The sequence below is a fragment of the Belonocnema kinseyi genome, chromosome 6 (assembly GCF_010883055.1).
Source record: "Belonocnema kinseyi isolate 2016_QV_RU_SX_M_011 chromosome 6, B_treatae_v1, whole genome shotgun sequence".
Taxonomy (NCBI): Eukaryota; Metazoa; Arthropoda; class Insecta; order Hymenoptera; family Cynipidae; genus Belonocnema; species Belonocnema kinseyi.
Window position 1 is genome coordinate 50,195,509 of NC_046662.1, and position 27,147 is coordinate 50,222,655.

The 27,147-nt window shown below is 28.0% G+C and overlaps 1 protein-coding gene across 1 annotated transcript in view; it reads right to left on the reverse strand.

Moving 5' to 3' along the window:
• Positions 1-27,147, reverse strand: part of LOC117175074 (delta-1-pyrroline-5-carboxylate synthase) — a 150,007-nt gene that overhangs the window by 80,415 nt on the left and 42,445 nt on the right. Inside the window, exon 2 of the mRNA XM_033364616.1 lies at positions 19,031-19,364. Coding sequence (XP_033220507.1) covers positions 19,031-19,364 — 334 coding nt within the window. The remainder of the gene's footprint in view (positions 1-19,030; positions 19,365-27,147) is intronic.

Consider the following 27,147-nt stretch of genomic DNA (forward strand, 5'->3'; position numbering starts at 1 on the left):
AAATTAAAAATGGAATTTTTACATGTTTAAATTTGAACTACCCTAGTTAAAGCGAAGCTTAAAAAAATTGTTTACGGTCAGTTTTCTTCTAATTGTATTTCTTCAGAAGATTAGAAATTTTTTTTTGCTTTCTGATAATCGAAAAATTCTTATAAGTATTATTATAAGTACCATAAATGGTACTTATGTTTGATTCAATTAGAAAGTTTATTTATTAATTATAAAAAGTAGCATATTTTAATTATAATTTCTACATGGCACCTTAAATAATTATTTTGTATCAAATAAAATTTTGTTTCTTCCAATTCGTTACAACTATCCCTTTTTTGTCGATTCTATAAATTAATTTAAAAATTGAGTAATTTTTAGTTTATACTGTAGGTCGAGACAATTTTTTAATAATCTATTTCAAGAAAACTATAAAATTTTCAAGTCAATTTTATTGGCAATATTTTACTGTTTCGATTGAGTGCCTTTGCCATTCATAATAGAGAGGAAATCTGCTCAATATTTTGCAAATGTGGTAAACCAACAGAATTTTAATTAATTTTAATTCATTCTAATTCTACATTGTAATTCATCGCTGTCCTTTCGGAACATGTTCAATTAGATTCTTCATTCAGTGTTATACTTTCATTAATTGGCGATATATTTACATAAAATGACACTCTTTAGAGAATTATTGTTAAATGCAAAATCGCATTAAAATTTATTAATGGAAATAGAAGGAGAATATTTTTAAACATTTCAAAAGATTTCTGAAAATGTTTAAAAAGATTCCGGAAGATTTATTTAGAAGGTTTAGCAGCTTTGAAAATATTGAAACAATTCTTTTTTAATTTCTGGGACATTATAAATGATTTTAAATCTAAAAAGTTAATCGTTAAAGAAAATTTCAAAAAATTCAGAGTTCTAAAAATTCAAGAAAAAAAATGCATGTTTGAAAATTGTTCTCTTGATAAAAATGTCACCTTTTCTTTTAAAAACGTATTTTTGTTATTTGAAAATTCATTTAATTAAATAAAAATTTTCGTATTCAATTTTTGGTTGAAAAAGGTTCTTTTTCAATTAAAAACTCATGTATTTAGTTAAAAATGCATCTTTTCTGTAGAAAATTCATTTTTTTGTAAAAAAATAATTAATTGGTTGGAAATGATTTTGATTTTAAAAAACTAATATATTTTCTTTAAATTCAACTGATTTGTTAAAAATTGCACTATTCTATTGGAAATTCGTCGTTTTTGGATAAATTAAAATCTTTTTAATTAAAAATGAAAATCTTTTTAATTGAAATATCAAATATCACATTTTTTGTTTAGAATAAATGTCTTTTTGGTGGTAAATACAACAAACTGGTTAAAATTTAAAACAATTTGATAAAAATTAATTTTTTTTCATTGAAGATTCACCATTTTATATGAAAATTCATCTTTTTGGTCAACAAATTTAAAGCCAAATGCGGACTTTTAAGAACGTCGAATTAATCATTTTAAATATTTATTAAATGCTTGAAATGTTTCAATAGGATAACAAAATTTGCTGAGGATTCATGAACAAACTTCAAATTAATTTTTATTTCTAAAAAAGAAACTCTAAAGAAAATTGGAAAAGATTTTTAAACATTTCAAATTTTTTCTAAAATTAAAGAAAAAGAAAGGAGATCAAAATTTTTCGATTTTTCAAGACTACAACATTATCTTTATGTTTTGAAAAAGTAAGTTTTTGGAAATTTTGACGATAAAAGTTGAAACTTTTCAAGAATTTGGAAAGGCTTCAATTGAACAAAAAAATTTTCTTTAGATTCCTGGGAAAATTATATATAAAAATGTCAAAAGATTTTTTTAAATTCAAAAAAAAAATCGGAAAGATTTTCATGAAATTTTTTTTATTTTTAAAGATTTTTCAAACTTTAGGAATATTGATTCAGTTGGAAAGATGCTTGATAATTTTTCCCTTGAGAGAAAAGTCACCTTTCCGGTTTGAAATGCAACTTAAATTTTAATTGAAAATTTAATTATTCCGTTTTTGGTTGACGATGGACCTTCTAACTTTGAAACTTAAGTCTTTAGTTAAAAATTCATCATTTTTGGTAGAAAATAACGTTCTTTATTGAAAATTCATCTTTTTTGTAGAAAATTCAATTGATTAGTTAAAAAAGATTTTTTATTAGAAAACTCAATTGTTTTATAAAAAAATCGACTACTTCGTGGGATATTCGTCTTTTTGGAAAAAACGATTTTTTGATTGGAAATGTAACCACTTGGTTAAAGTTAAACTTCTTTGTTAAAAACAAATTTTTGTTGTTGTAGATTTAACATTTTAGTTAAAAATTCCTCGTATTAATTAAAAATGTAACTGTTTTATCGAAAATTCGTCTTTTTGGTAGAAAAATCATCTAATTGGTTCAAAATTACATAATTTATTTGAAAATCCATATTTTGGCGATAAAAAATTCAACTATTTTGTAAAAAAAATTTTGGTCCAGGATTCAACACTTATTTTTAAAATTCGTATTTCTGGAAAATAATAAATATTTGAAAAGTTAAAAAAATCTAAAGGTGGATTTTTGAAGATTTTAAAACGAAATTTAACAGCGTTTTGAGGATATTGACAGGTGTCAAGAGAATAAATTTTTTTTAAAGATTCGCGGACTTTCAAATAATTTTCTAAACTTTAGGAAAAGAAAAGAAGAAAGCAAAATCTTTCAATTTTGCAAGATTACAAAATTTAAAACAAATTCAAGTTAGTCTAAGAGATATTCAAAAATTTAAAAATATTTAAATATAATTTCAAACTTGTAAAGATATATAAGTTGTTTATTTTAATACTAAGTGAATTTTGCAACAATATGTTATAAACGCATGTAATTAGAATTAGACTCTCATGATAGAAGATTCAGAATTAGTTTTTTTAAGTACTATTTTAAATAAATAATCATTAGTTAATGGCTATTACCAAAGAAATAAAAAATTATTACTAAGATTTATTTGCCAACCTTATGCAACTTTTTTGTGATGGAAGAAACTATGGTAAAGCGAAAATGCCTGAGAAAGACAATAAAACATATCCCCTTTCATCCATTGCATTGTTATAAATCTATAGAAACCAACTATATTCTTTTCCTCTTGATTTCTAAACGTTTGAAGTGTATCCTTTTCCAATTTCTAGGATGTACGAGAAACATAAACTATAGATCTTTTGATAGTCGCAAAAGGCTTTTATATTCCGTTTCGGATTTCTGAGAGCCTTGTGCGGAAATCAGAAGTAAAAAAAAATCGGAAAAATGTTAAACATGAAAATGTGACTGTTTATTTTGTTATTAATTTTTTATTTTGTATTAAAATAATTGAATTTTACAAATGGTAACTTTCGAGGCCTTGAAACGATTTTTTTGTAAGCTTAAGTTCGAAAACATTTGAAATTTCTTAAATTTGGAAGTTTTGAATCTTAAATTTCACATTGTGGTCGTTTTAAATTCTAGCGTTAAAAATATCAGTAAAATTTGACTCTTCAATATTGAAAAGTTGCGAAATGTCATTTTTAAAGCTTTGATAGTCAGTTATAATGCAATGATTTTATATTCAAATATTCTAAATTGTTTCAATTACAGTCGCTATTATATTGAATAATTTATATATCTAAATATTCTACATTGTTTGGCTTTAAATTTTAACCAAAATAAAGGTATAGATGTTTAATTCCTCGAAATTGTAGATTATAAAATAAAAAGATTTGACTTTTCACAATTTTCATTTTGATGGTTTTCTAACTGAACAATTTCCAAATTCAGTTACTCCAGAAGAAATTTTAAAGAATAAAAAATTAAGACCATTATTTCTGAAATTTAAGTTGTCATAATGAGAATATTTTAGAACTAGGCATTGAAAATTAAATTATTTGTTATTGGAAAGTGATAACAAAAGTTTGAGCAACTCAAATTTCACTCAAAAAAACAATTTCGAATTGAAAACTGAAATTTTGCAATTTTGACAATCGGGATCACACATTGTTTTATTTTTTTAAATGTTTACTGTAATATTTTTAAATAGTTCGACAATGTTAAATTCCCGGAAATAACAGTTTTTTTTTAAATTATTGCTTTTGTAATAAAAATCTTGTTATCATATTATTTTTTTGCATTGAAATTTTGTTTTCATTTATTGTTACTTCAAATTCAAACAATTGCCAAAAAATACATTAAACATTAAAAAATATTTTTTTAATCCAAATATTTAATTATTGTATTTTTAATAAATAAATAGGATATATACATTAATTAAAAGTTTACATTCAATACTTTTGTCATGTCTGGAATTTTATGATATCGGATATTTTATAATATGACAATTTTTTAATCGAAAATTTGTGATGTCAGGAATTCAACGATACCGGATATTTTATAATACGGCAGTTTATTTATCGAAAATTTTATTATTTGGGAATTTTTTCATTCTACAACATTATAAACTGCCGGGAATTTTATAATTTGAGAATTTTCCAAGTCGGGATTTTTATATTTCGGTAATTTAAAAATTTCGCAAATATTTAAAAATGTTTTATTATGGACTTTTCAATAGTTTATGTTTTTAACATTATAAAATAAATATCAAAGGGGGGTGAACACGCGCGCCCATTTTACCTGAACGGTTTATTTTAAAGACTTTTAACGGATTTCTTTTAAAAGATTCCAAAGAATTTTTGAAAATTTCGGTTTAAAAAATTGTCAAACTTTTAATATTTGAAAATTTTTGTTGATGCATTTTTACGTACTTGATGTTTTTGAATTTGGACGAGTTATTCAAGAAAAGATTAATTCATCATTTTAATTTAATTTATATTTAAGAAATTTTCTTACCATTTTTACTTATTTTAATTAATTTTAACAATTTCGAAGGATTTCGTTGAATTTTTAGATAACTTTAGGAATTACATTAAATTTCATTCTTAGGGATTTTCCCGCATTTGAACACTTTCAAAGGATATAAAGGAATTCGTCCAATTTCCAAGAATTAAAAAAATTACACCAAACTCTCGCTTTCAGTCGCCCCATTCTCAGCCTTCCTAGAACTGCTGGCTTGAGCATTTTCTCAGGGGAGTAGAGCGAAAGCCCTACTTATATATAGTATATTCCAATTGGAAACGAGTCGTTTCTGTCCCCCCGAAATCAGTCCAAGGCCATTTGAAGGTAACCTCCGACACCTGACTGAAAGCAAGAGTTTGGTGTATAAGTGTTTTGAGGAGATTCCGAAAGATTTGAAGATATTTCTTTTCGGAAATTCGCGGAACCCTTACATTTCTAAATGTATCAAGATACAAGTTACGTTCATACGAAACGCGATATCGAGTTGAAAATTTGGAAAATTAAACAAGAAGCACTAAGAAACAATTGTCTGGTTCTAAATTTTCACTATTATAAAAAAAGGTTTCTTTGTACAAAATTTTTATTTAATTAATTTTTGAAATTTTAAATATAAGTATTTAATTGAACTTATAAGCATCGCGGTTTAATTATCAGTGAAGGAATTTTGAACAGGAAATATTATTGATTATGAGAACGATTCCAAACATAGCCGAAATTTTTTATTTAACTAATTTTATGTCTCCTTTAACTTTTATATGTCGCTGTAAATGAATCTTTAATAACCTGAGCAAGTCTAATTGAAAACAAATGTTTGATGACATAAACCATTAATTCATTACTTTCGATCCTAAATTTATCAAAAAAATTATTTAACATTATATAAAAACTATACGATTTTTAATTAAAAGTATATTTCTTGTTTCCTAAATGTATAATCTCCCCCCATTATCTCTCTTTTTCGTGTTAAAAAGTTAATCTATTTTCCCTTTATTGGGGTTCGTCTGTCGTATTTTTTCGCATAAGGAGAAGTGAGGTAAAATAATAAGAGAATTATGGAAATGGTAAGCGGTTGTAGGAACAATTAGGCATAATTAAGGAGAGGTAATAGGGAAAATTTGGAATAATTATGGGAAGGTAAGTAGGGGAAGTAATGGGACATACGGGAAGTTTAAGTAGAGGAAATTAATTCCGGGAAATGGAGGAAAATAGGGGAGGGCTAGTAGTGGAATTGGGGGTTATCAGGGGGGGGGGGCTGGACATAAGCAAAAACGAAAGGAGGGGAAGTAGTTGCAATACTTGCAATGTCCATCCGAAAAGTGAGGTGAAATGAGGGGAGGACTATGCGGGGTTGAGGGGATGGTAAGTAAAAGAAATAACGAGAATTAGCCCAGGCAAACTCAAATGAGAGAAGGAGGAGTAGTTGCAATGATGAGCTCGAAATAGAGAGGAAATAAGGGGAGAGGAATTAGGGGAACTAAATTATGTGAAGTAAAGAAGGAGTGGACGGAAATAAGTTGAGAGGAAGTGTGTGAAAATCAGGGGAGAGAAAGTAAAAAAGAAATTAATAGAAATTAGGATATGGAAAGTGTGAGAAATGGTAAAATATAAGGGGTGAGTAAGTTTGAGAAATGAGAAAATGGACATGGTGGAAAATGGGGAAGGGATAGTATAAACAAATATGGGTAAAGAGGAGGAGTAGGAGAAGCGAGGAGAAATGAGGGGTGAGGAAGTAGCTGCAATAAAGGTGAGGAACTAAGGGGAAATAGAGGTTTGAGAAGTAGACAACATCAGAAGAAGTAAGAAAGAAGTAGAGGACATTATAAGAAGTAAGGGTGAAGTAGGGGAAATTATAAGAATTAAGGGAGAAGTAGAAGAAATTATAAGAAGTAAGGGATGCCTAGAGGACGCGAGGGACGATAAGGGAAACGGAGGAAAATTAGGGTTGAGAAAGGAAGTAGGAGTAAGTGGTGGATAAATAAGGAGAAATGAGGGGAGAGGCAGTAGTTGCCAGGAGGGGTGAGGAAGTGAGGGGAAATGAGGGGTTGAGAAGTAGAGGATATTGGAAGACTTAAGAGAGAAGTAGAGGAAACTACTGGCGAAGGGAGAGCAAATGAGAGCATGGGAAATTAGCAAAGATTATGAAGGCGAAATAGAGAACGTAAGCAGAAGAAAGGAAAACGATTAGAAATGATATTGAGTAAGGGATGGCAAATGATGGATAGGAAAGGAAATTAGCGGAAGGGGACTGTTAGCTAGGGAAGCGAGAAAATGAAAAAAGTTAGAGAAGGGGTACAACGAGGGTACGATTTGGGGAAAGGAAAGTAGGGGAATTACGGGAGGGTAGGGGAGGGAAAGTAGATGAGGTGGAGGTTTTAACGTTTTATGTAATATTACATCTTGATAGGCTACGGAAACCTTTTTTCTAACTGATTTTTTTATATTTGTTTTGCGCTGTAATTCCTGTAAGTGTATTTATTTTTTTAACACTTGCAATATACGCCAGAGGACTAACAAAATTGACAAATTTTATCACATTGATATAAGATTCAAGGCACGGGGCTGTAAGTATTAAATCCGCTATAAAGAAGATTGAAAATCTTCGGTTTTTATTATCTGAAGATTTATGGGAGATATGAATTTATTGTTTTATGTCGAGAGTACGTAGTATGCATGTGACAATAGCATTGTCTTTTCTGAATTATATGTATCTACTTATTTCCTGATATAAAAATAGTCCTCTCAGGTTCTCGATTTAAAGTTTCCAGTTTTTCACCGTCGAATATTTCCGGGTCAACTTAGAGATATTTATTTAAAATAAAAAATAACAAACATGATTTTCGAAAAGTTTTTACTTTAGAATTAAATCTTTCATAAGTTAAAGAACATTTTGCAATTGCAAATTGGCAAATTTCGGATTAAAAAATATATAAATTAGACTCGTGACTTTTTCTTCAACAAATTATTTAAATTTTAAACTAAAAAATTAAAATGTCAACAACATAGTTTAATCATCCACAAAACAAATTAAAATTTCAGCAAAACAATTAAATTTTGAACAAAGTAGTTGATTTTTTAAACTAAGTAATGAAATTTTAAACAAAATAGTTTGATTTAAAACAAAATACTAAAAATTTCAACAAAAAGTTTAATTTTGGAAAAATAATTACATGTTCAACAAAATAGTTAGATGTTTAACTAAATAATTAAACTTTTAACAAAATAGTTGAATTGGTAATGAAATAACTTAACTTTCAGCAAGCTAGTTAAATTTTAAAGAAGATTATTCAATTTTCCATTCAATTATAAATTAAAAAAAAAATCTTTTAAAACAAAAAAATTCAAGTTTCAATTAAGTCGTTGAATTTCAATTCAGAAAGATTAATTCGCAACGAAAAATATAATATTTTATATTTTAACGAAAAAAGATTTTAATTTCTAATAACATAGTGGAATTCTTAACCAAAACATTAATTTTACTATCCAAAAAATACGACTGAACAATAAAATACATTAATTTTCAACAAAAACAATAAAATAAATAATAGAATTTCTATTAAGTAACTCAAAGAAACTTTTAAACATGGAGAGTGTGCCTCTTTCAATTCAGAAAGAAATATTAAAAAATCCCCTGTTTATACTAAGAAAATGTAAAAATTGCAACATTTTTTCCCTGTTCAACTAAATAAAAAAATTTCAAATAGAGATGTACTTTCTTAATTCAGAAAAAAATTGAGAAATTCCTCCCTTTCTATATTAGGAAAAACGTAAAAATTGTAGAATTATTTCCCTCTTTACCTAAATAAAAATATTAAAAGTACAAAATGTCCTATTCTAATTCAGCAATGAATTAATAACAAGACTTTCTTTTTCCAGTTGAAAAAATTAAATAAAACCATTTTCTCCCTTCCAATTAAATAAAAAATAAAAATGTTAAAATAGAAAAATGTTTTCTCTTTCTATTCGTTTTTTTCCATTGCGTCATAAAGAATATTTAAAAAATAAACAATATGTTCGGTCTTATCTCAATCAAAGTATTATTCAAAATTTTTAAATGAAAAAAACTTCCTTCTCCGAAACGAAAAAAAAAATTATAAACCAAAATGTTCTCCCTTACAAATAAAAAAACGTTGAAAAATTAAAAAATGTTCTCTGTAAACACTTTATATTCACTGTTTAATTTAAATCTCTTCAAAAAATGTTTGCTAAATGGAGAAAGAACGACATTTTTTTAGAGGCCACCCTGAAATATTTATATTAAAAATTTGAACTTCTCGCGAACGAATCATAATTGCTATTAATTAAAATAATGTTTAATAATATCAAACAAACGATATGCTATCACATTTTATTTATTAAATCAGTTTACATAGTTTCAACCATTTTTTGGACTTTGTTAATCAATTATTTATTTTTTCAAGATTATAAAATAAAAATCTAGGGAGTTGAACTAATTCGTAATTTTGTATTCAATTGAAAACTTACCAGTTACAATCTTTTAAAAATATCAAAAAAGTAGCGGTTCATGATTACATATTTGAAAACAGAATAAAAAATTCGGTATGTATTTCTACCATTTAATTTTTAATTAAACAATAATTGCGTTGTGCTCACGCAATCATTAAAAAAAATTAATAGTTCATAATTGTTATCATTGTTGATGTAACCTTTGAAGAAAACTCAGCGGAAAAAGTTTCCATCAGGGATAATTACATCATTAATTATAAATGAGCTGAAATTATGTAAGTTTTTGTTAATTAGAACTTATTATAATTTATTTTTGTAAATTATTTTCCTTCATAGTAGTATCGAAGTTATTTTAATATAAATTTTGAAACTTAATAACTTATAAACCAAAAGAAATTTTCCAATTCGACATTTGTAAAATGAATCAAAAGGAAAGTCTGGTACGAATTTTCCACTCGAGTGTTAATATATTTTCGTTTTATCAGCGTGCATGCCTGTCAGATTATGCTATCGTACGTGTAGGTGTTTAAAGCCCTATTAATGGCACCCCGTGGCAATAAATTTTCATACCCAAAGACCTAGCTTTATTCAATTTAAGAACCACTTATATTTATTCTGAGTTAATTGAAAAAAAAATAATAATTTTTTTAGCAAATATATATTAAACAATAAAAACTGAGTTTTATCCACCCCGCACTCCGAAATAAAAAAATTATAGCTTTTTTTTAAACGTACATTTCTGAGATATTCTTTCGCTTAATACTTGTACTATATTTCATCTCAGGGAACATAAATGAAATATTTTGCTGAATATCCTTATCGGAAGGCTGAGATTTGTCCACCTACGCACTCTATAATGTAGATTAAAAAATTTGAAAAATTATAATTTTCCTTTGAAAGTTTAGTTCTTAATTTTTTAAAATAAATGTCTTGTGTTTGATGTTGGGCAAGCCCAAGAAAGTTTTATTTCAATATTCTTGTTGAAGTGTGCGATGTGTCCGCACATGCACTTAAAAATATTTATACAAAAAAATTGAAAAAATTCTAGATTTCTTCTAAAAGTTCGGGTTTTGTATTTTCGTTCAAAAAATATTTATTTTTTATCAGAGGCAACAGCAAAAATGATTTAGCTAAACATCATTTTGGAAGAGTGCAATTTGTCCGCCTGTTCGTTCTGAAATATAAATTTTAAAAATCTGAAAAAGTGTGACTTTTCTCTAAACGTCCAGTTCTCAATTTATTTACATAAATAACTTGTACTCGAAGTAGGAAGACATCAGAAAAAGTTTGACCGCAATATCCTTATCGGAAGACGGCGATCTGTCCACCCACGCACTCTAAAATATTGATTAAAAAATTTTTTTAATAATAAATTTCGTCTTGGCTTTCAGTTTTAATATTGTCGTTCACCTAATATTTGCATTTTATCTCAGGCAAAAGCAAAAAAAATTTTGCAATTTGCAATTTGTCCGCCCACGCATTCTAAATCCTATATATAAGAAATCTGAAAACGTTTTAAATTTCCTCTCAACGTCGAGTTTCTAATTTGTTTAAATAAATGACTTGTACTTGATTTTTGATTTTACTAGAAAAAGTTTTATCCTAATATCATTTTCGGAAGACTGCCATTTTCCACCTACGCACTCTAAAATGTAGATTAAAAAAATTTGAGAAAATTCTAAACTTCTTCATAAACATCCTGTTTTGAGATTTTCGTTCACCTAATATTTGTATTTCTTCTGAGGTAACAGCAAAAAAAAGATTTAGCTCTTAATATATAAAAAAGTGTGTGGGTTGATAAAGCACAGTCTTCCAATAAGGACATTAGGATGAAACTTTTTGTTTGTGTTATTAGATATCCAGTAGAAGTTATTTATAAGAGAAAGTTTGAGAATGTGAGGTTTAGAAGAAAGTTCGAACTTTTCCCAATGTTCGTGTACATTTCAGAGAACGTGGGTAGAAAAATGCATTTTTCAGAATATCGATTATAGAAATTATATAAATTTAATTGAGATTAAAATAAAGTTTAAAATCCTATTTAACGTCCAATAAACAAGTGAACGTTCAGAATTCCTGAAAATAAAACCAAGAAATCCAAAGATCAAATTTAGAAAATCATCATAAAATATTCCTATTGCAACCTACAGCACCCTGAACAAGGCTAGAAAAATTTGAGCAGGCAGAAACAGCAACGAAATTACAATGCTCTCTCCCTGATAACCCGAGACTCAAGTGAGGGTCAAATTGAAAAGCCATTATAAATGTACCTTAAATACTACCAAATATTTCAGGTGACCCTTACTTGATTCTCGGGTATCAGGAAGAGAGCATCGTGATTTCGTTGCTGTTCCAGCTTGCTCAAATTTCTTTTGCCTTGATAAATTTGCTGTATGGTTGCCGAAACGTCGATGATTATTTCTTACAAATGTTTTATTGTGATTTGAGAATAATCAAAATAAAAAAGATGAAAGAAATAAAAAAGATTTTTTCTTTCATTTTTCTTTCCTCTTTTTTATTTTTGTACAAAAAAAGGATTCTTTTATTTTTTAGGAAAATTTGTATCTTTTTTTCCTTTGCAATAGGAACATTTTAAAGTGGTTATTCAAATTTGATCATTGGCTTCTTGGTTTTATTTTTAGGAATTCTGCACATTATCAAATATAGATTATTTCATTGAAATAATAATTAGGTCTTTTTAATTAATTATTTCCATTCAAATTACATAATTTTTACGATAATTGGGCAGCAGAAAAATTATTTGAGTAATTTTTTAAAAGTTAAAAAAAATTGTTGTGAACTTCAGTGGCATCTGATTCCATACAATATCGTATTTTGATAAGTTTCATAATTGAATTACGGCATTGATGTACATTTTATATTTTTATAATCATGAAATATAAATCTCATTCAGAACACGAACAAAGGTATTATCAATAATGAGGGCAGAATAATAGTGGTAGATGAATATGATTTTACCAAATGCATTAATGCGCCACTAGGTATAACTGACAAATTTAATCTAATTTAAATTCTATTATTGTATAGGATTATTAAATTACTGATTGAAATCAGAATAAATATTCATTTAAGTTAATTATCTTCTTGACCGTATGATTCTGTTAATTAAAAATATTTCAATATTTTATATCAAATTACTAATTTTGGAACATTCAACCGTTCAGTATGGCCGTGCGGTCTAATAGACCGCACTATTTTTCTGATATGTAGACCCCTTCCCTCCAGCATTCTTCGCCCAGGTAGATGGACAACGTGTGGCCCTGCGTTTAATTAATGAGTACTATAAATTGAAAGCTCTTACTTCATCCGTGAGACCGCTAGTCCACGGTAGTGTCACAATTTTATATTTCTGTTTTAAATTGTGTTAAGGTATAATCCCGATTAGCCCTCATTTAAGCAAAAAGTGACAAATTAGTATGGAAGTACGATCGTGCGGTATCTCAGACCTCACCATGTTTCTGGAATGTGAGTCTTTCCCTCGCTGGCGTAAAAGATTGTTAATATTATTATTATATTATTGCTAAATAATTCCTTTTTCTTGTTTTCAAGAAACTTTCGCCTTTTAGCTGTTTTCTCCTTTTCTGCTTCAATTCGATCAGAATTAACTGAACCGAATAAGAAAATTCAACTATTTTTGTTGGAAAAATTAAATCTTTTTGGCTAAAAGTTAATTATTTTTATTTGAAAAATCCGCTAGTACATTTTTGGTCCAAAATTAATATCTTTTATTTGCAAATTGTAATATTGCATTATTTTGTTTAAAATTCAACGATTTTCTTGAAAAAAACACTTTTTGTTAAAATTTGAACTACTCTGATCAAAATTTATGTTATTGTTTCAAGACTAAAATATTTAGATGAATTTTTTTATTGTTTCTTTAAAACTCGTTTTTTTATTCTAAAAATTGGTAGTTTAACGTTGAAAATTCAACTATTAAAATTTTCATTGAGAATTCATCTTTTTTGTTCCAAAGGCAACTACGAGGGTGGGGTGAAAAGTTTCCGGCCGGATAAGGAAAGACAACTTTGTTCATTAGGGAATAGATGATAGTTTTTTTCTTCGCCAAGTGATGTCGTTTATTCTTCACTTCGTCCTTCAAACGTTGCAGTAACTCTGCGTAGTGTTGACCTGTTATGAGATTACCCTTTTTTAAGTAATCATTTAAGATAATTCCTTTCGCATCCTAAAAAATAGTCGCCATAACCTTATTGGCCGATAAAACTGTTTTTGCCTTCTTTGGAGTTGGTTCACCTGGTCCAATCCATTGTTTCGACTGTTGTTTACTTTCTGAAATATAGTGAAGAATCAGAGTTTCATCCACATTTATAAATCGACGCAAAATACGTTGGCGTCTCGCTTGTAAAGCGCCTTTCGATCATTTCGGGAGTTGCGACCTCAACGGGGCATCCTGAACTTGGTTCGTCAGAGGTACTCGTGCGACCTTTCTTAAATTCAGAAACCCACTGTTGAATCGTCGAATATGATGGAGAAGAGTGCTTCAGTGTGAAATCCATTTCTTCTTCAATTTGAAGTGGTATTAGGCCTTTTAAATAGAAGTATTTAATTACCGCACTCTTCTTTGATTTTTTCATTTTTGCACAAACTAATGGAGCAATCGACTTAAAAATTAATATACAAGATAGTGATATATAGTAATATAGAATACAAGCTAAAAATTAGACCTGCTGGCGCCATCTCTAGGTCAGGCCGGAAAGTTGTCACCCCACCCTCGTACTTGGTTAAAGTTTAAACTCTTAAAAAACATTTATTTCATGGGTGAAAGATTGAAATAATTTGTTGAAAATTCGTTTTTTTTTTGTTTGGAAAATTAATTCATTTAACCAAAAATTTAGTGTTTTCATTTTTTGTTGAAATTTTTCGTTTTTAGCTGAGTTTTGGTGAAATTTTGACTGTTTTTAGGGATTTTTTATTTTGGCATTGAAAATCAAAAATTTCGTAGAAATTGTGTTTCTATTTTGATAGAAAAATCTTTCTCAATTAAAAGTTCAACTGCTAGGTTCGACATGAATCTATTTAATTGATTAAGAATTCAATTATTTTGTTAAAAATTCGTCTTTTTTGTTGAATCAAACTGTTTTTTTTTATTTCAAATCTTTTTTTTTTGCAATATAAGCTATTACATTTGTCTTTGAAATAAGAATTTTTTATTTGAAAACTTTAACTACTTGGTTGAAAAATGAACTCCTTTCTTGAAAATTTATTTTTATGAAGAAGATGTATCATTTTAGTTGATAATTTATCTTTTACAGTTGAAATTGAACTTTCTGGTTAAAAATATAACATTGTATGTTAAAAATTCATCTGCTTGTTTAAAAACTAAAATATTTAGGTCTAATATTTGATTAAATTGTTGAAAACTAAACTTTTTCGTTAAAGAGTAATCTTTTTCTCGTCCAAGATTTAAATGTTTTTTTCAACTTATATCTTTATGGGAAGAAAATTCATCCTTTTGCAATAAAAAATAGACTACCTTCCAAAGAAATTATTTTTTCAGCTTGAAAATTAAACAATTGAGTTAAAAATTCAACTAATTTATTGAAAATTCAATTGTGTGCTAGAAATTCGCCATTTTAGCTTGAAAATTCAAGTATTTCGTTTAAAAAGCAACTGTCCTCGGATAAATTTGAGTCTTTTCTTAATGAAAATTCGAACATTTGACTGAAAATTCTTTATGATTAAAAATGCAACTGATTTAAAATTAAAATTTTACTTAATTGAAATATCAACCATTATATTATTTTATTGAGTATTCACCTTTTTCCGCTTAATAAAACTGCTTGTGATATTTAATTGAAATATTTTTCGGTAAAAATATCAACTTATGTTGAAAAATTAAATTTTTTGTTAAAGATAAAATCCAATTATCTTTATAACAAATGATTTATTTTGGCTTGAAAATTGAATTAGGTAAAAATGCGAATATTTTGTTGAAGAATCATCTTTGAAGGTTGAATTTCAGTTTGAATTCAATATGGTACCTATATGTACATTAATTTAATTTTAAATATTTATTTCCTTATTTCTCCCTATATTCCTGAACAATTACGTTATTTCCCCTATTTTAGATAAATTTAGAAGAAAAATTGTTTTGCATTAAAATTATTGATCCCCTAGGTGCATGCTCGGGTGTAAGGTTGTTTTTATACCCGTGAAAAATTTTTAAATTGGGATTTTTTAAAAAACCGGAGTTCTGTGGTGTAAAAAAATAAAGTAAATATACATTAGTTAGAGCCGACAAAAAACGCTTCTCTTGAAAAATGAAAACGCCTTCCATTTTTTGTTATTGTAAATATGAATCAAATAATTAAATTTCATCCCCAGAAGAACTCGATTGGATGATTCTGAGTGCTGTCTAAAAAATGTTAACTTCAAAAACTGCAAAAAAATCGAAATATGATATTTAACTTTAAATGCATTTTTTACTTGTAGCAGCAATTTAATCAAAAAATTAATCGTTTCATAACTTAGGAGAACTATTAGAACGGAAATTTTTATACAAAATACCCCTTTCGTATACCTTCACCTCACTTTTTTTTTCTTGAAAAATTTCATCTTTCGATTTCCAGAAGAAAAAGTTTTTTTGCACAGTTTTATACGAACAAGGAAAGTAAGACGAATAAAATTGGTCTTAAATTAAACTAAATTTGTAAAAAATAACTTTGTACGTTAAGAAAAGCATTTTTTAAATATTTTAAATGTCTATAATTAGACAAAGGTTGTATTGATTAATATGAAATTTGCATAGAACATGTTAAACAGGTATTAGAATTCAAATATATAGTTGAACAAATTTAAAGAAGAAAAATCATTTTCTACCTATAAGGGGCGAAATATGTAATTTTTTTGAGTAAAAATATCAAAAAATGACGATTTGTTGGGCTAATTTCATTTACACGAAAAAAGTTTTCTAATATAACTATTTTTCAATGCATAAGGGACCGAGGAAAATGGTCTGCTACTAATATTATTTTGAAACATCCTGGCGAATGAAAGTAATTTGTAATTATTACAAACAAGGAATAATTTTTAATTGTCTGTAGACGTCAAATACTTAAATAAAACATCAGTTTTAATTTTTTTCTCACAATTCTGATAAATATCCTAAATGCTGTTCCCAATAATATTTACTATTTACTTGGAGATTTGACCATTTTGTTTAAAATTAGTTTTATAGTTAAAAACTAATTTTATTAATTGAAAATATAACTGTTCTATTTTTTCTTTGAAATTAATCCTTTTTAATTGAAAATCAAACCATATATTTGTCATTGATAATTCATCATTTTTTTTTTTAAAAGGCAATTCCCTGGTTAAACTCTTTTGCTAAAAATTTATTCTGAAAATTGGTTTTAATAACTGAAAATTTTTATATTGCATTACTTCTTGACAATTCGCCTATTTTGTTAAAAATGACTTTTATCAGTTGAAGATTCATCTCTTTCGGTTAAAAATTGTTTTTTTGTTGCCAAAAATTAATTGTTTATGATTTAAAGTTCATTTTTCATATTCAAAATGAAATTTTTTGTTAAAACTTTAACTATTTTGTATTAAATTCGTTTTGAAAATTTAAATATTTATTGAAAATTTATCTTTTTCACTTGTACATTCTATTAATTTGTAGTAAAGTCAACTATTTTTTTGAACATTGTTTTTTTTGATTGAAAATGAATTTTATGACTGAAAATTCAACTATTCCATTAATTGTTCAAATACAAATGTTACATTTTTTGTTGGTAAATCATTCATTTTTTCTTTCAAATAAAATACTTGGTTGAAAGTTGGAATTAATTTTTACAAATACATTTTTGGGTTGAAGATTTATCCTTTAGTAGAAAATTCAAGAATTTTGTTAAAAATTTAATCATTTTGTGAAAAAGTGCAACTCGACAATTTAGTTGAAAATTAATGTTTTTAGATAAAAAATTCATCTGTTTCGTTTAAAAATGTAACTGTCTGCTGTAAAATTCCTCCTTTTGCCTTAAAAGTCAACAAATTTGAAAGCAATCGGCAAAGCCGTTCTTGAGATATCTTACTGACCGACTTTAAAAACCTTGTTTCGAGAAAAACGTGTTTAAAATTTAGGACCATGTGTAGGAAAATCCGATTTAAAAAATCGATTTTTCAAAACCCAAAAAGGTACGGACCCCTTAATTAGTTCTTAATCCTACAGTTTGGTCTTTTTTGTTTGTTTTACTTTTAGTTAAAAATTCGACTATTTATTTTAAAAGTCAAGAGTTTTGGTTGACAGTTACACCACTTTGTAGGAAAGATAATATATTTTGATACAAAAACTTAAACGTGCAATATTAAACGGAATATTTTACCCGTACTCTAATTTTATGAAAGGAATCTGTATTATTACCAGAGAATAACAGACATTCTTAATGTCTTTTCAGAATAGATGGAGCTGTAAATTACATATTTTGTTAATAAAAATTTTTTCTGAAGAAATATCTCCTTCGCCCCGCTGGCAGCGAATACCAGGCAAAACAAAGCGTTTTTCTGAAAAGGATTCTTCTTTAGATCACTTTAGTACCTAAATGGAAAAACACCCCACCGGCGATCGGAAGTTCTGCGGTTCGTTTATCTGCGGAGCGAACGAAAAGTTCTTCTTTCAAAAAAAAATTAATGAAAAGTGAGACAACATTGAAAAGCAATTTCACTTTTAAGAAAAGCCTTGTTTTGAACCATTCTAATTCAGTTGTCATAGAACAATTTAGTACGGTAACAATTATACGATTTTTGTTTTTCAATCAACAGATATGTAACCGCAATATAACAGTTACATACAAGTTTTATAATGTCAATATAACGATCGATTCAATACTCGTCCTCATATCTGTTTTAGAACGAGACGGGGTGACGGCAGGCAGTCCCCCACCACGTACTCACTTTTACCAATATAGTCTTTTCCTTACTACTTTGCCTCTTATCCAATATAAAGTGCTGAATCAGGTGTAAATAAACCTTTATGTACTATATTTAAAAATCAGATTTTTTTAAATATGTCCACAAAGCGTTTTAGTTTTAAGACTAGAAGAAGCAGAATTTCAATCAGTTGCGGTCACTCAGGCGTGAACAAACCAAAGCGTTTCAACCCGAAGTTTCACCCTCTCAGGTTTGGTCCCCACCACCGTCAGTCCCAAATGCCGCAGAGTCTCCAAGTTTCACTTTACTTCATGTACATACGTTTTCCTAAATAAGGAAGAGAAGCCAGACCGTGCGTAAAGGCTAATTCCGACTAGCGTTCTCGGTTGCGGTTCTCCGGTTCTAGGTTGACCGGTGCAGCTCGCACTGCGCCGATTCAGCTTACACGATTGTCATTCTCGCGCATGCGCGGTTCATAGATTAAAATGACGTGAGTGACGTGCAGCAAGCTCGAGAAACAGCTGACAAGCCTCGTGGCTTTAGCGAGCGCACTCATTGGCTACGATTGCGAACGGCACGCATGAAAAATTAGAATCGAACCTAAATGCTCGAAGCGATCCGGAACCGGGACCAAGTACGCGCTGATTGGCCGAGAGTACTACCGGACCGGCGAATCGCAACCGAGAACGGCTAGTCTGAATTGGCCTTAAGATCTTGTCCTGAAGCAGGAGCGAGAACGAGTCGTGGATTGCCGATTGCATAACGGTTTCGTAAAATTTACTGAAATTGATTACATACCTGCATGTTCTCGAGTGTGATCAGCCGGACTGAGTGTCTCTCGCATTGAAAGTGACATCAGCAGCTCCTGATGCAATTTCTGTTTCCCAAAGGCGACTGCTCCACTGGTAACCATGATGCACTCTCTACCCTCATTTTGACATTCGGCTACCTGTTCCACGATAGAAGCCAAGCGACCTAAAGCGAGTCCATGTTCATCTTCTCTAGTGATCACAGCACTTCCCAATTTTATCACCAATCTACGAGCGTATTTTAGTTGACTTCGTTCTGTGAAAGTTCTTTGACGTGGACGGTCTACTGTTTGATGTTCTCGTCGAAAGTCTAATCGGTTACTCTGTGAACATATTTAAACTTTTTTTTTTAATTTCTCTTCATCTCTCACAAATAGTATTGAAGCTTTATCTGGTCAATTTTATTTTAATTTTTGAAACAAATTAGTTAAATATTGTATACGAAGTTCGCCTGGAAAGTATCAAACTTTCTGCTCTAACTTTGTACCTAGTTGTCCTTTTGTCCAAAACAGATACACTAGAAGCGCGTTTATATTCGCCATCGCAGAACGTAAATATTCACTTATATCCTCCCAGGATGGGATCCCATCACTGGTCCTCGGCGGCGGTGAAATTGCCACACTGTGTGCTGATTGGCTTGTTTGTCACGTGGTTCGGCGAGGTGATGGATTCCAAACGGGTATAAATGAGAGTTGTAGCAGCGATATAAGTTAGAGCGGATATAAACGCGGTTCCAGTGCATTAAAGATAGACTCTAGGCAATTGCGCCAATGTCCATCCACGTACGCGTCGCATTTAAGTATGACGGTAAGCGCCGAAAAAATAGTGTGCATTAAATTTGCCCAAAAAACGTGGCTTTTCATTTTTGACAAACATCGTTACGATTCAGAAAGTTAATGGTGATGAGTTTATAAGTGATACTGAAATTAAAAAGTCGTTTAGGTGATAGAATAGTGCTACCGTGACTTAAAAAAAATGTTAACTGCGAAATGAACAAAGTCGAGAAAATCGACAAAAACTGTTCAAATATTTATTCGTGTGTGTGGCGGAATGTAATTCGTTTTCTAAACCATTTTTACCCGTGTGGAATTTGCCAAATGTTTTCCCAATTACAAGTTTGGCGCCGATTTGGAAAGAAATTTTATAGAAATATTTTAGAGTTTTGTTTGAAATAGAATTTAAAAAATAAATCCGAGTACAGGCTAGAAAGTCTGAATTTATTTTAAGGTCAGGTGATTATTTAAATTGTTAAAATAGAGATAACGTTGCATAAATAAAAAAACTGTTTTGTTTGAATCTTTTTTTCAAAAGCTAAAAAAATCTTCAATCATTCTTATTTTAATTGCGTTATACTTTGTCTTATCTTTTTTTAAGATAAGAGCAAAATATATTAGGAAGATCTCTAATATTCCATTCTTGCCAAGATGTTCCGTTCCATCTGTTTGAAATCCAGACAATATAAACACGACATTAGGATTTTAAAAAATTTTGTTCCTTTAAATTAAAATAATTTAAAATTAATTAATTCTTACTACAAAGTACAAATTATCTTTGTGTTCATTGCTATTTTTATACGTCTAATTATACTTGCTGATTTTTAAGTTTACAGGTGCTGTTTGTGATAAATATAAATCCACTGAGAATAAAGTCTTTTCTCATCTTGTAACGATCTTCACTAATTCCAACGGTTGGGATAGCAACCGAGAGATGCAGAACTTGATAAATGGTTTTACTAATTTTTTGTATAAAAAAAAACTTTTTGATGCCATGGTAAAATTTTCACACGGGTAATTGTTCTAGAAAATGTTAAATAATTATTGAAAATCTAGTTTATGGTATTGAGTGGGATGCAAATAGAATATGAAATAGTGGAATTATTACAAAAAATTATTCAATTATAAAATTATAATTACTGCTAAATGTTACAGACTATTATTACTATTATTTTCATCAAGAATTTTTTAATTTTGAATCGTACATTTAAAAAATTAAATGCTTGTCAATTTTTAAAGATTTACAATTGAAAATTCTGCAATTATGAGGAGTTACGATTGACAATTCTTGAATATTAAAAATTATAAATTTTTTGATGTAAAAGAATAATATTTTCAAGGTGTGCAATTTGGATAATTTTTTGGAATAGTTCAATTTTGAAGACTTATAATGGAAAATTCTTCAATTTTAACGAGTTGCAATTGGAAACTTTTCAATATTTAATATTTAGAATGGAAAACTCTTTAATTTTGAAAAATGTATGAATAAAAATTCTTGAGTTGCATTTGCAATTCCAAGTTCTATATGTTTGAAGAGTTGCAGTTCAAAGTTCTGCAACTTATTGAAATGTATTTAAGTTTTAAGATTTATATATTAGTGTTATGTAATTGTAAATGTTTTTGAACGTAGATAACTCAGTTTTTAAGATTAAAAATGAAAAATTCTTCAATTTTTAAGATTTGTAATTAAAGAATCTTCAATATTTAAGGTGTGTTATCGATTTTTTTTAATAGTTCAATTTTGAATGATTAAAATAAAAATTTACTAAATTTTAAAGATTTATATTTTAGAGATATGCAATTTTGAACATTTTTTGCAATATGCTGTTCAATTTTCAATATTTCTAATGAAAAATGATTGAATTTTCAAGATTTGCGATATAAAACTCTTCAACTTTGAAGATTGACAATTGAACACTCTTCAATATTGAAAGATGTATAAATAACCATTTTTTAATTTTAATTATTTTGAAGATCAAAAGTTGAGGGTTGGAATTCTAAATGTTTCAAACTGTTGAAATTTCAAATGTAAATCATCAAAAATGCAGAAATTTTTAAATGTAAAACATAACAAATTTATAATTTTGGTTAGGACACGTAGTTTTTCTGGAGTGTGATTTCTAGTTATTTTTCTAGTCATTTAATTTTTCAGATTAACGGCTGAAAATTTTTGAATTTTGCAGACTTTCAATTTCAAATTTTCCTAATTTGAATATTTAAAATTCAAGACTCTTTATTATTATTATTCTTCTTATTATAAATAATTCTTTTGTTCAATCTGGTATTTAAAGCATCGTTAAAGGAAGCCGAATTTGTTAACTGAAAATATGGATAAGAAGGTTATAACTATTGATGAATCTTATGAATAACAAATAATACGAAATTCTAAATTTCTAGCGGAATTAATTCATATTTTTTAAAATAAATGTATATGAATTCTGAATCTATTAATTATCAGTCTTGTAAATAGAAATTTCCCGAATCGAATAAAATATTACAAATGATATTTTTAAAATGTTAACTCTGAAACAAGTTACGATGCTTTACATAAGTTTCAATATCAAATAATAAATTGAATCAATTTATCAGCATCAATACACCTCTTAACAGAGGCAATTAGTTTAGAAGAAACACCGTTGTTGGTCATTATTAAAATTTTTATAATTTCTTTTGAACTTATATGTGGAATAGTGATTATGTAACCAAAAAGTAGTTTAATACAACTGATTTGAGAAATAATATTTTTGTTAGTTAAATAATTTTATAGTTAATTTTGAATGAACTGCATCTACTTGTTCGAGGAAGAATAGGAATTTTTTAATGTGCTGAGATGTAATTTCCTTTGTAGAATTTCTAGGAACGTAATAAAAATAATTAATCGAAATTCGATTAAGATTACTCTGTGGGAAATGGGAAATCGATAAATCGAAATCAAGTGATGTACTGAGTTGTGTAGTACACTTGCCATTTTTTTCAACCCCTCGATTCTGAAGTGATTAATGATCACAACAATTTTTCATTCGCTTGCAATGTGCCAACTACAGCTTTTATCTGCTAATTTTTTCAGTTAAACTTTTGAAATTATTCCTCTTCGTGACGATAATCCCTCAAGTGAAGCAAACGCGTTCTAGAGATGAAACCGTTTTTTTTTCAAATTACAAGCCTCATCTGCAATTACTTCAGTTTTTTTCGGGAATTTCCAAAGAAAGAAATTTCAATATAATGAAGATCTCCATAAAAAGTACTTTTTCAAGAAAATTAATTATAATTCTTGTGGAATCTTCGTAATAAAATGAACTAAAATTCCCTTTAGGGACTATAAAATTTATTTTAAATTTCCGCGATGACCCCATAGAAATGACGGTGACATTAAACCTTCTTCAATTGTCCAATATTTTCCATGGGCATTTCACTGGAATTTGCATGAAATTTTAATTAAATTCCTATTATATTTTGGGAAATTTATCATCGGAAATTTTTTTATCACATTTATCGCAATTGAACCAAAATTAAAATTATTCTTAAACCAATATTGAATGGAGTTTTATAAAAAATGTTTGCGAAAATTTTAGTAAATTGTCAGGAATTTGTTTGATTCGGGAAAGTTAAGAAAAATCAGAGATTTTAAAAAATATAACAAAAGTCAGGGAATGTTAATTCACTTTTTACTCACTTTTCAAAAATAAAGTCACTTAAGTTACATTTTTGAATAAACTTTTCCTTAAATAATATATTCTATGGGTTAAAAATTATTGAACTCATTTACCTATATCTGATTTTTCTTAAATTCTTTTGAATTACTTCAGGGCATTTTAAAAGATTCATTACATTTTGACAAATTTGAATAATTTGAACATATTTCAAAGGATTCAAAATATTTTAGCATATTCAGAAATATTTCAAGCCATTTTGAAAAGATTTAATCAATTTCAAGGGTCTTTAAAGGATTTAAAATATCTTTGGGTAATTTTAGAAATTTCCAAGAAATTTTCAAGAGCTTTTAAATATTTCAAATGGTTTCAAAAGAAATTTTCCAGAGCTTTAAAAAATGTCATTTGATTTCGAAAGATTTCAAACAGTTTGAAATATTTTACTGCATTTAAAAAAATTCTAATGAATTTTCAGGAAATTAAAAAAAAAATTAACTTCTAAGCATTTGAATGATTTTAGGGATTTTAAAAGATTTATAATGGCTTCAAAGTTTTTAAAGGATTTTAAAGCTCGCAAGGTATTTTAACAAATTATTTCGGGATTTCAGAAAATGTCATCAGATTTCACCAAATTTTACAATGTATTAATAATTTAATAATAAGAATTTTTTGGGATTATAAAGAACTTGAAAGATTCTAAGGAATTTTTAAATATTGCGATACATTTTAAAAGTTTTAATGAATTCAAGGAATTTAAAAGGTCTTGAAAAATGTTAGCGAGTTGAAAAAGATTCCAAGTTTCAAATATTTCAGGACTTTTTTTTGAAATTTATTTGAAATGATTTTGAATTCTCTCAGAATTCTTATTATTTTATCCTTAATTCATTTATATTCTTTAGAATTCTTATGAATCCTCTTGATCTTTTAACTCACTTGAATTAAAAATGTACCCATTTCTACTCAATACAATCCATTTTTAAAGTTAACTTAATTCTCATATTTATTTCATGAAATTCATTTGAACTAGCTTAAAATTATAGAAAATATTTAAAACCTTTTTCTCAGAATTTTTTTTTATTTTTGAATTTTTTCAACCTAGCGTTATTAAAAGCATTTTGTCGATCTCCTTTAAAATCCCTTAAATTTTTGTAATCTCATTCTGAACTTACTGAATTTCATGTACTTTTTCATATTTCTGAATTGCTTTAAAGTCACTGTGAATTTTTATGAATTTTAACGAATTATTCTTTAAAATCATTTAAAGTTTTCTCAAACCATTTTAAACCTATTGAATCGACTGCTTTTTCAATTTTTTCAGAATGTTTTTCTCAATCCACTTTATTTTAATTAAAATTATTGGCATTTTTTAGATTTAAAAAAATCCAATCAATTTGAATTTATTATAATTTTGATTAAATTATTTCTTATAGATTTATCCTGATTTCGTAAAAATTCATCTGTAAACCTTATACATTTCATAGAATTCTGTTTAATTTCTTTAAATTCAATTCAATCGATTATATTTTTTAAAACTTTTTATTGTTGTTGAAATTTGCTGAAATTAATGACAATTTTTGATTTTTATTTTTTTTCAATCTTTTTTGATTCTTTTGGATTAAAATTATTTTTTTCCTATGAATTATCATGATTTCGTTAAAATTTACTAACAACCCTTATAAATTTCATTAAAATTTAATAAATTTATATTAGATTAAAATTCATATTAAAAATCCTATATAACGTCCAATAATCAAATTGATGCAAACTCCTATAATGCAATTTTATTTATATTTTCTTATTTTTATTTTAAATGTTATTTTATTGTAATTTGATGATAATAAAAATAAATTTTTTTTGTTCGTTGTCAAAATTTGGTGGTTGGATTCTTGTTTTTTTTTTTTTTTTTAACAGAAGTTTGCATAAATATTATTAAATTCTTTCTAGATCCTTCAAATTTGATTCAATGGATTTTTATATTTTTTTGTAGTTTCTCTAATTTATTCTGAATCCTATCAAGCTTAACTTGAATTATTGTAGGCACTTTATCAATTTCCTTTGAAATCTCTTAAATTTTTTAAATTTTATTTCCAACCTACTGAATTCCATGTATTTTTTCACGCTTTTGAATTGTTTTCAAGTCGCTATAAATTTTTATGATTTTGAACGAATTTTTCTCATTCACATGAAGTTCTTCTAAATTCATTCAAATTTTATTGAAATCGTTGACATGTTTTGGTTTAAAAAGATTTTTTCAATTCACTTGAATCAAAAATTTGTTTAATTCAAATGTTGTCTTATAAATTTATTCCGATTTCGTTCAAATTCACCTAGAACCCTCAAAACTTTACCGAATCCTTTTTAATTCCTTCACATTCAAATAGAAGGTTATTCACACTAGTCACTTTAAAACAATTTTGGGTTAAAAATTAGACACTTCCGATCACTTTTTATGTTTAACTTCGTCCCCTCTTCATTTTTTCATGTAAATTAGGCTGTGGCAGCCCAGAGAATAATAAATTAAAAAATTATAAATAAAAGTTTTTAATTCTTTTATTGCGTTCATAAAAGATTCTATATAAAAACTGTGATAATATAATTTTAGTCTTTATATATTGATGGTCATGAACAAGTCCGGGAATTTTAAAAATCAAATTTTGCGACCGCCCTGGGTAATAAATAGTTAAATGAATAATTCGTAGAAGAGAGATAATATGTTTAATTGGAAAGCGCAAATAAAAACATTATTTTTTATTTCTACGTCAGATAAAAAAATGTAATCAAATGAAGGGCTCAGCTCACATAGCATAGAAAATCGAGAAAATCCTGTCGCGGAATCTAGAAGCTGAGGTTTCGCTAGGAGATTTCCCCAGTGGTACTGTGTTACTGCACGTATATCATGTGTGCGGAATTCTGAGGGAAATTGTTATTGATTAAGAAACCTAGCTTAGATTGAAGCCTTACTCTATTCAGAATTAAGTATCCTTGAGAAAACTTCTATATTACTTTTTATTTTTAAATTATTTTTTATCAGGCCTCGAAAAAAAAGACACTAAAGACTCTTATTTTTAAATAAAGAAAACGAATCCCGTGTAGAAATTTAAATGGGGAACTAGTCTAGTTCCCGACCATTCGACCCCACTTAAAGTCTGGGGCTAGTTGGGTCATCTGACTAGCCCTCGACCAGTAGCGTCACGGTAGATTAGTCGGGAGCTAGTCAGGTGACCCGAGGTATCCCAGTCCGCGCCTGATCGGGTACTAGTAAGGGTCATATGATAATACATCTGCGTGGAATATTAACTAAACTCCCCAAAATTTGTGGAGCATCCCCTTAAAGTTTGTCAAAATACTTAGTATTTACGGAAATCTCCATAATAAACTCCAGGTAATTATGCTTCTTTAAAAAAAAAATAATAAAAAAAAATAAAGGGTGGGGATGACGGGGCCCCAACCATCGCCCCCTCTCGTGAGATCCAATGCACGGGAGTGGGCGGCTGGCGCGGCGAAGCCGCGCCAGTCGCGCGCTCGGATCTCCCCGAAGAATAATCGAACTGGAAGAAGTTGTTGTGTGTTACCCGTTTGGACATTGTTACACAATCTGAGAGAAATTTGACATGACTTGAATTAAGAGTGACGTTAATTATATGTGGGAAAAAAGCCCGCAAGCGGGAAAAAACCACAAGATC